Source organism: Brassica oleracea, chromosome C3 (genome assembly GCF_000695525.1).
Source record: "Brassica oleracea var. oleracea cultivar TO1000 chromosome C3, BOL, whole genome shotgun sequence".
Taxonomy (NCBI): domain Eukaryota; kingdom Viridiplantae; phylum Streptophyta; class Magnoliopsida; order Brassicales; family Brassicaceae; genus Brassica; species Brassica oleracea.
In genome coordinates, this window is record NC_027750.1 from 19,557,039 (window position 1) to 19,568,019 (window position 10,981).

The following is a 10,981-nucleotide window of genomic DNA, read 5'->3' on the forward strand; positions in this document are numbered from 1 at the left end:
CGTGCTTACCAGACAAGATGAAACTATCATTTTAAAAACGAAAAACAAATGGAAAGTGTGACAGCAGAAAGTGTGATGACTGCTTAACCTCACCTTCTACATCTTATTGAAGCATGGATTCTCCTCTAAGATATGAACGTTGATCCACTTCTAAGCCTAGGATTTTTGGGTCTGTAAATTTCTGTAGGAATCGTTCGATTGGGTTATATGCAACCAAGCTCGTGTCGTCACAAATTTCTAGGACTGCAAGGTACTGGTTCTTCTTTTTTTTGAGTGGATTCTGCAGACCATGATCATCAACAGAATACGAAGAACGAGGGCTAAGGTATTTATCAATCCCACCTCAGTATCCCTCCAAGTCTTGGTAATACTCTTTGTCAGGTCTCTTATAACGAGGGAAGAGCTCATATAATGTAGGGTTGTTGCGTCTGAAGAAGAAGTTGGATTCAAAACTGAGCATTCTGCACCAATTTCGTCATGATCCAGATTAGAGGTATCAAAAGCACCATACTTGACTGTAATCATCGTCTTTAAGATCGTCCCCTTCCACTCTCGACGGCTTTGACTCCAGCCTCCTGCTCCAGTATTTTTCTGTAATGGTTTATTCATTTTTTTTTTCAAAATTGTTCAAATAACACCTATAGGGATGTTATTTTACGGGATCTAATTTTAACTAAAAATGAAGGCAAAGTCTACTAAATATCACAACTTTTTTTCTTAAATATTACTTACACTTGAATAACACTTGATTTGATTTACTTTTTATAAATTTTATAAATTGTTAATTGAATAACAAGATATTACGAGTGATTTTCAATAACTTTGCACAATTCTCATGTTGAATAACACTTGATTTGGAAAGAGTTTTTAAAATCATTGGTTGAATAACAATAGATTTTAACAAAATCTCAAACTCTCTTAAAATTATTGTTTCAATACATCCCCCTAAGTGTCATTTTAGATTTGTACACACAAATTTAAAAAATATTTAATTTCGCATATTTTCTATATAAAAATATCACTACCCATACATCTAACCATATTTCAACTATTAAAAAAATAAACTAGAAAATAAAGTTAATAAATTATGCATTGAAATTCTAAAAGACACTTATTTTGCAACGAAAAATTTCTCTACAACGCACTTAATATGAAACGGAGGGAGTATATTATAATCAAATTTTGCTAATTGTTATAAAATAAAAATATTAAGTTATTTTAAAAATTTAAAAACTTAATACCCCTAAAATTTCCTTGTGAATTATTTTTGAAGTTTTGTTGAAGTATTGGTCTGATATAAAGAACAACCAGTTGGCAATGCATGGAATATTAAAGAATGTTTGTATATTTAAATGGAAATACAGTGGAGGAGGAGCTATGCAATACTGAGACATCCCAGAGTAAATGCTTTCTATGGAATAGCAGATTGGGGGACATGAGTTACATGAATATGAAAGTCCTGGTTAGAGACGGCATTCTCAAGAAGAAATATATTATTAAGGATGAGTTATGTGAGCATTACATTGTGGGTAAAGCCAAGAGAGAGTTTTGAGACTAGAAAACATGATACTCTTCACGTTTTGGATTATATCCATGCGGATTTATTGGGGCTCGCCGAATGTATGTCCATCACTATCTGGAACTCAATACTTCTTGTCCATCATAGATGATCACTCGAGGAGGGTTTGAATTTGTTAGACTTTGTCAATGTTTTGTGATTGAAAAAGACTGATGGAAAATCAGATTGACGGAAGAGGGAAAGTGCTTGAGATCTGATAATGACTTGGAGTTTTGCAGCAATGCACTCTATGACTTTTGCAGAAAGCATGACATTACTCGTCACATGACCTGCACCTACACACCACAAATCATAGAAAAGGTTTGAATGAGTATGGACTTGGTGAAAATTTTTGGGCAGATGCAGCTGCAACTTCTGTATACGTGATCAACATGTCTTCAGCTTCTACCATAGGTTTCAAGACACCTGAGGAGGTATGGTTGGACAAGAAGCATGGTTATAAGCAAGAAGTTTGGCTCTGGTGCGTTTGTATTTGCAGATCAAGGAAAGCTGAAGCCAAGGGCTGTCAATGGGATCTTTGTTGGTTATCCTATAGGTACCAAAAGGTATAAGATCTGGTTGCTAGACAGTGAAAAGTGTGTGGTTAGTAGAAATGTAAAGTTTCATTAGCATCATGTATACAAAGACATTACAGGCTCGAGTACAGTAAGTGATAAACTTGACACAGAAGAAAAGCTTACCGAGTTACTTGTATGTGTTCAAGAATCCAAAGAAACTCTAGTGGAGGAGGATCTCCTCATACAGAAACATAGAGGCATAAGGATTCAAAGACTGAGGATGCTACAGAAGAAACTCAAGGTGTCAGTGCTATGAGAACGAGTCTATCAAATTATCAGCTCACAAGAAACAAGAGCAAAATGATCATTGTTCCTCCGGTCAGATTTGATGATTATGATTGTTTAGAAGAAAAAGTAGCATTTGCGATGTTTGTCTCTGGGACTATGAGTACTGAAGTGCCTTTGTGACTATAGTGAGGCTACTGAAACTGATGAGTGGGACTGATGGAATGCTGCAACAGATGAAGAGATGGATTCGTTGCAGAAGAATCACACCTGGATTCTGGTTGATAAGCCTAAGGATAGAAAGATCATAAGTTGCAGATGGTTATTCAAAATAAAATCAGGAGTGACTGATCAAGAGCCACACAGATTTTGACTCTTGTGGAGTGGGCTATTTGAAGCTAATTCTCTACATATATGCAAAATTTTGGGTAATCGTTGTTTAAGATTCGTAGTACCTAAACTAATAGTAAGTTCTAAACATGTTTTTCATAAACATTTTCTGTTCTAAAAGTTAAGTATGAAACTAAAAAAAGTTCGGAGTAGTTTTCTCAAATTTTAAAGACATTTTTGTATATATTTGTTAAGAAATTGTTTTTTACCGTGGTGATGATAATTGATATTTAATAACAAAAATAACAAATATAGTACACACCAATATATTATAAATAATAATATCGAGCAAGACATATGAAAACAAATGTTATTGAACTATACAATATAAAATAGCAAATTTTAAACAATACTTTAATCTTATTGAATTTATAAAATATAAAATAAATTATAAAACAATGAAATTCAACTATTATTAAACAAATCTTAAAACAATATATAAGTAATTATATAATTTTTAAAAATCAATATTTAATATTTTTGAGTAAACCTACACAATTATTATATTTAATTATTTCATATAAACAATATGTCAATGGGTATAGAAACGAAAGAATATACTGGCGGACGGATGCGGGCTAAACTCTGTTTTAGTTGATGGATTTGTTCGAACTATTTTTACTAAAGACAAAACTGAGTGTAATATATCCAATTTTAGCTGAAGAGTTTTTTTTTTTTTTTTTTTTTTTTTTTTTTTTTTTACTAAAATGTCGTAGTTGCTGTTGCTTTTGCTTTTCTTTCTAAAGAAAAGTACGTGGTTGCAAACTAATGTCATATTTAGCACCTTGAGGTGAAATAGTTTTAACTTCTGTATGTTTGCAATCATTACCATTGTGAGGGTAAATTAATATTTCAAAGAGTGTGTGAAAAGGGACGTAAGAAGTAACGAATCTGCGAATTTGAAAGAACCATATTTCCCCAAATAGTTTAGACATGTAGGAAAGGAGTTGACCTTGCTGTGATGCATGACCATATTGTAAGCAATCTTATTCATATCTATGACTGTTCTTCTGTCTACATGGCCAGTCTATTATTGCATCTTTTTCAAGAACGCATGCAAAACCAATATTACAAACTTCGAGATTCACTTGGAGATGTCCATAATCTCGTAATGAAACACCGAAACATAGCAAAACCAGAAACTACAGGATACCATTCTGTCTCACTTTGAGATTTTTGCCGCTAGTTCTCTAACAAGCTTAGCGGCGACCATGGCCGTCATGCCGTCGACAGTATCACGCTGGGGGTTGAACTCGACAACATCAGCCCCGACCACATCTCCTTGAAGATTATGTAAGATGTTAAGAACATCTCGGAAGGAGAGACCTCCTGGTTCGATGTGTGACACTCCAGGAGCAAACGCCGGATCAAGACAGTCAACATCGATGGAGATGTACACACCCTTCACTCCTTCCCCTAGTTTCTGTACAAACCACATTACAACCAAACCGAAAGCTAACTAAAAACCACAGTTTAACACCTCTTGTCTTAAAAATCAGGGGACAGAAAGAGATACCAGATTTTCCAAAACTTCACGATCTCTCGAGAAAGTTCGCATCTCGTACTGTTCTACTCCAAATCTCTTGCCCTGTTCTCGTCCTTCCTTGTTTATCGATCTGATCCCAACCTATACAGTAAAGAGTGGGCTCCCCTTAGTATTATCTTTCCTAGAGATTGTCATGTACATAGAACACCTACCTGCAAAAGCCGCCGAGCATGGCCACCTTCCATGATACGAGCAAAGGAAGAGGCATGAGAGTACTTGTTGCCTTCGAAACAGTCGTATATATCAGGATGTGCATCAAGATGAAGAACGTCCACAGGTCCTCCAAGCTTCTCAGAAACCGCTCTAATAACTGGATAAGATATCGAATGGTCTCCACCTAAGACCAACGGACGCAATGGTTCCTTACACAGCAAACAAGGATCTCAATTACTTTTGTACATTTTTTTTTTAACACTTGTTAATTATCCTATTACAAAAACTATGAAAAATATTAGACGATTGTATAAGGTCGACAATGACTTTGACAATCAAATCAGACTAGTGGTTAAATAGCTTACCTCTTCCATTACAACCTTTACAGATTCGCTTATTACATTCATTAGTCTATCATCATCAACTCCACAATCTCTGATCTCTTGTACCGGAACATCCCCAACATCAGTTAGAACACGTGGATCCTTTAGCTCCTTCCCTGAAATATATATTCCACAGTTTAAATCAGATAATACCTAAAATCTTAAACAAATCAGCGAATATATTTTTGATACCTTCTTCAGTGGAGGAGTTGGTGCTACCACACCAAATAGCTTCTCTAATTCTTGGAGGAGCAAAGGCAGGACCTTGAAGGAAAGAAGAGTTGTGACCTAGTGGGACACCGAGAAGAGATGTTGAAGCTTTAGCTCCTCCTAAGAGACGCACCAACTCTCCCTACACAATAAGTATATATATATATATATATATGATTATGTTTTTGTCGTACAAACAAGACAAAATGAAAGACTGTAATACTTTGAGTTTTGCCCTTTCGCGAATGAGAGTTAACGAAGCATCGACGACACGATTCTGCCCTTTCTCGATCGAAGAAGCAGACACGGTCGTGAACGACGCCGTACTGAATCGCTGTAAGTGGCGAATCCCTCTCTGCCCAATCTTCAACATATCTGGAATTTTTGTTTAGATCGGATTGTAATAATTTCTCGAATAGGTGATGAAGTCGAAAATAGATTTGATGAAATTCTTCTTGTTTTTATCGCTAGAGATAAAGAGAGAAAGACGAGTTAGTGATGACTATGGAACCAATGACCAGTCATTCTGGTTTTTATTTCTTCTCTTTTGTTTTTCTTTTCTGTTTCTGTCCAAATTTCTTTTCTTGAATTGTGATCAAATGTCACAAAGGTATGACCATAAAAAAACTATATATCATTTACATAACCATATGATGTATAGTTAGAAATTTTGAAAATGTATAAATTCTAGTAATATATCCTTAAAATCATGATGTACTTTTTTAGAATATTCATTCATTATATAAAGGGAATTGTATTAATACCTAAAGTACTTTAAAATCATTGATGCTTTAGCCACGTCTAACTTCTTTATAAAATATCAAATCTTTTTTGTTTTTGTTTTTTTTATATCTTTTCCTTCTTTTTCGCACCTACTAAAATAATTCATATCATGTTCAACTGTTCATCAACCACAGTTCCAAAGTTTCCTTCATTTTTCATCTGTTTTTTTTTAGCTTTGATTTTGCTTCGCTCAGTCATCAATTCCAAATTTATCAACAGCGTATTTAACCTCAACTCGTTATTTGTACATGTACATGAAGAAGATACGAACGGAATTGACAACCGTGGAAGAGGTGGAGAGGAGACTAGTACACATGCAAGTACCAAGAAGATGATTATGATGCAAGATCATTCTTGTTGCCTTTTGGAAGTTGTTTATCACATTTGAAGAGACTTGGTTGTAAATTTGATTGATGTCCTCTTAGAATTCTACTCTCTAAATATGATTTCATTTCGGATTTGATACGTAAAAATTTTCAGAAATAAAGTTATAAATAGGTAAAAAATGCATTTCATTTCATTCTATATACTTTTAAAAGGGAAAGGACTGCTCACTAAACCAAACTAATGTATACCTACTCGCATGAAGTATATGTTATATATACATGACAACATCCTTCAACTTTATGATGTCATGTAGTTAACATCACGAGTTTAATTTCATTCATCCAAAAACTGATGTGGATATTATAAATCATTTAAATATCTTGTTTCATCAATTAAAATATGACCGATCCGACTATAATTAGATTTTGACCCACATTTTAAAAGCGTAAGAATATTTTTTAACAAAATCTAATTTACAAAATCAATATGTTTTAACATTTATTGATAAGTGGTGTTTTAACATTTTATTTTAGTATATTTTAAAACTATATAATTGTATTATTTTATTTATATTAATCTGTTTTATCAACTTTTAGTAAACAGTGTTTTAACATTTTTATTTTAGTGTTTTAACATTTTTATTTTAGTCTATTTTAAAACTATATAATTGTATTATTTTTATGTATATCTGTTTTGTTTTTTAATTCTTTTAATATGTTTTGTTATGAATTTTTAATAAAATTTTTTTAATTTTTTTGATTAACTGTGTGATATATACTTCTTTTATATTTTTTTAATTATAAAACTTATTTGCTGTCAATTTACTAACTCTAACATTTTATTTGTTTAAAATTTATGTGATGTCAACTTAAACCAAACATAATCTTGCGTATATAATTTATATAATTATATACTTTTAAGAATAAAAATAATCAAAAAATATATTTTATATTATGTTTTTGTACGTCTAATAGTTCAAAAATTAGATTAAATTAAAAGTAAAACATAATTCTGCTATATTTTGAATTTATAGTTTGAATATAAATTCTTATTAAAAATATAACAGAAATTATAACAATTTATATTTATATTACTATTTAATAATTTATAATTTCAATAAATAAAAATATTTCTTTAATAATTTATAATTACAATAAATATAAATTCTTATTCAAAATATAATAGAAATTAATTTACGTATATAATATTTTGAAATTTAAAATTAAATATATTTAATTTTGGATGATGTAAAATAATTATAATTTGGGTAAAATAGTATAATAGTTTTTAGTTTTAATATTAACTAAACATCAACTTAATTGGTTTTTAAACAATTGAAAACATATTGTTAAAAACAAAGTATGATGTCAAATAATAAAATCGATATAAGCCATATTTAGTATTTTAATAATAACTAAAATGAAAAATATAAAGAGTATAGCATAATAAACGTTAAAACTATTAAAAATTATATTAAAATCATAAAATAAATTTGAATGTAAGAAATATAAGTAATAAAAATATTACTTAAGTTTCTGAATTTAATTTTATGTTAGTATTGTTCACTAAATAATTTCATATTTATTTTATTTTGACATTTTTAACAAAAGAAACTGTATATTTTTAAAATGAAAATGTTACTATTCACAGACTTTTACCTGAACTACTCTAACATGAGTGTTTCATCTGCTCTGTCTTTTTAATTAAAGTAACGACCAAAAAAAAAAATTGCTCCACTTTCAAACAATGCATTACTTTAGTAGATAGACTGCTTTTTGTTAATTGTTATCATGAATGGGAAATAAAAGTGGATCTTATACACCAATGGATGGACTGCTAATTATCCACTCCTATGTATCTCTTTTTTCTTGTACATGTCCTCTTCCTCTTGCGTGCATTTTTCAAGATGGTGGGGTCTGTTTTGTTTTGATTATGAAGAATCAAAGCTCTTGCTGTGTTTGTACAAAGCTTTAATGGATACTTTGGGCCAACAAAAGGTAAAATTTTATTGTTTTTACTATGAAATTGACACTTTAGTTATATATCGATGGACTATATTCCCAATAAATGATGACGCAGCCAATACAAGCTTCTATGTTTATATTCTTCCATGTGTCCATTATACGGAGAGACGAGAGAGAAAAAGTTCTATCCTCTCTCTAAAGGCGGCTAGTTTTCTGATTTCCGTTTTTTAACCGGCGACGGTGGGCTCTCAAAGACACGTCGTCGGTCGGGATTTGTGTTTGTTGGATCTGTTTCTTTGTCGCCTCTCTGTCTCTTCTTCTTTTTGGCGATGAGATGTATCTCAACCGGAATCTCTCAGTGAAACTATGTATTCCGGCGACGCACCAACGCTAGGTGGTTGATCGGTTTTTGACTCCGATGTTGCACCTGTTTCGATTAAAGGTGAACAGTCGGTTTCTGACTCCGCGTAGCATCGTCTTTGGTGTTGACGGCGGCTCTGTTCTTTCTTTGGGTTGTGTTCGGCGTCGGCCGATTGATGGTCCACGAGGTGGACGATGGAAAGAGGAGGGGTAGTGGTGTCTCTTCCTGGTATGTTCGATGGTGGAGATTGGGAGACGGTTTCCGGCAGAGGTCCGGTAAAACGCCAGTTAGGTCTCCGGGAGGCGGCCATGTGACGCGTGTTGCCTCGTAGGTGAGGATTTCAACACGTGTACCGTCCACGTTAATGCTTGACGCGTGGAGTGAGTGGCGTCTCGGTGAAAAAGATGGGTTTTAGTGTTTTGGGCCATATTTGGGTTTGTGGTGGAAGTAGTTTTATTTCGTCCTTATGTTTTGGGCTTATGTTGTTTGTACGGTAGACGAGCTTAGCCTGTTGGGTTTTGGCCTTTTAATGATAATAAAAATAGATGGCAAAAAAAAAATGTTTATATTCTTCCATTTAATTGATTAGATTTGTAGTGAAATAGTTTTTCTTTATTCATACGATTAGCATATAGTGGTTAATCATTATTACATAAGAATATAGTGATTAATCATTATTAATTCAGAATAGAGAAGCTACTGACGTCAGAGGAAAGGTTAGGGTTAATCATTATTACTTCAAAAATATGTGTGCAGCCGATGTTGTATGAAAATAATAGTATCATTACATATATTTGTTTCGCAATGTTTTACCTCTCAACACACAAAATTAAAAAAATTAATTTTTTCTAAAAAATAGTTTTAAAAATATAATTTAAAAATCATTCAACCAATTACATAAATGGTTACAATATCTAATTGGTTACACCGTTTCCAATAAAATTAAAAATAACATAAAAATATCAAAACATCATATATTATGAAACAACAAAAATCTTCTAAAACATAGTCTATTCTGAAACAGAAGAAGTATTAAATACCCATTTAACATCATTAAAAATTAATAAAAATATTGATTATCACTTCCTTATAATCATTTTCAAACCAGCAAATATATACCGACTTATTACCAAAACATAACTATATAATACTTAGACAAAGAAACAAAAAAGTATTTAGTATTTCAAAATGGTATTACCTCATGTGTACCGATTTTCTAAACATATTGTTTTAATGAAGAGAGAGATAAAACTGCAAGGTCGGATTCCCAACAATTTATATATGACCTAGAAATACTACCTATAAACATGCATGAATGATTACATATCATTTGGTGGTGGAGGATCATTTGGTGGTGGAGGATCTTCCAAACGATATTTAGTTTTTTACATTTTACATTTTAATGTACAATCTTCATAATAATTAATTATAATTTATGCTGCACAGTTTTATAAATAATTAAATTCAAAACTTAATATTGCAATACACATATATAGATAGTGTTTAAAGGGCCTCACAAGTGGAAGAAAATAAATTTGAATTATTTTCACTATTGAAACCCTCAAAAGTTGTGGGTTTGAGGGTTGATTGGATAGCAAGATACATCAAAAGTTGTGGGTTTAAGGGCCTGTTAAATTAAAAAGCATACAATTGATCATGAGAAATAATAGAAATGTAACCTTCAAACATTCATATTAATGCCCAAAGAAATGTTTTGATGGGTGGTTCTAGAAACTGTATTTAAGTCGATGTTACGTTGAATGTCTTTTTATTTTAGTAATATCAAATAATTAATTTAATGTTCTTAATGTCATTAGAATTCAATAATATATATACTGTATTTTTTCCACCAATTTATATATGAATGTCTTCATACTGCATATAAACATACAGAATGATATGGACCAGAAGTTTAAAGACCCTACATTTTATAATAGAAATCAAAAGAAATTATTATGTTAAGCTCGATTTCTTAGAAAGATATATTTGACCGGATGCGTATCCTAAAAATATTGTTTCAGGGCAAGAAAAGTTAAAATGTACGCGGTTGTACACTTTTTCGATATCATTGTTTTTTATCCCACTAAATTTTTCTATAACAGTTTTAACGGGACAACTAGATTTCTTAACCGCGGGTTTGAAGTTTTTAATCTTTAACAAATTTTAAATCTAGTATAATTTTTTTTTTGTTTCACAATATAACTATTGATTTTTAATGTTTTTATTATTCATTATTTTTTATAGTGTGAGATTTGTTTGAAATAGATTTAAAGATGATATGTATGTTTTTAGTAGTAAAGATATTCATTATTAAAAATACATATTTTAATTATTGAACTGTATTAACCAATGTTTTGAAAATCTGATCGGACCGTACGATCGAACCAGTCGGATCCTGACTCGCTCTTCTAACTGGTTTTGAGTTGTGCTAAAAACCGAATTTGAGTTAAATCGGACCTAGTTCAATATTAAAACCCAGTTTTCGCAAATTCAAGTTAAAAAA

At 31.6% G+C, this 10,981-nt stretch overlaps 1 protein-coding gene across 1 annotated transcript; it reads right to left on the reverse strand.

The window, feature by feature from the left end:
• Positions 1 to 3,713: 3,713 nt before the first annotated feature.
• LOC106328613 (arginase 1, mitochondrial) lies at positions 3,714 to 5,618 on the reverse strand. Its single transcript, XM_013767089.1, has 6 exons — positions 5,267 to 5,618; positions 5,026 to 5,185; positions 4,816 to 4,949; positions 4,450 to 4,659; positions 4,268 to 4,378; positions 3,714 to 4,174 (listed from the first exon to the last, which is right to left on the reverse strand). The coding sequence occupies exons 1-6, from the start codon at positions 5,414 to 5,416 to the stop codon at positions 3,914 to 3,916; spliced, it is 1,026 nt and encodes a 341-aa protein (XP_013622543.1). The 5' UTR covers positions 5,417 to 5,618; the 3' UTR covers positions 3,714 to 3,913.
• Positions 5,619 to 10,981: the final 5,363 nt, after the last annotated feature.

Coding starts and splice junctions, on each gene's coding strand:
- LOC106328613 (XM_013767089.1), bottom strand. CDS start 5,416: ATGTTGAAGATTGGGCAGAGAGGGATTCGCCACTTACAGCGATTCAGT. Junction 5,186..5,266: donor GCGAAAGGGCAAAACTCAAA/GTATTACAGTCT, acceptor CTTATTGTGTAG/GGAGAGTTGGTGCGTCTCTT. Junction 4,950..5,025: donor CAACTCCTCCACTGAAGAAG/GTATCAAAAATA, acceptor TATATATTTCAG/GGAAGGAGCTAAAGGATCCA.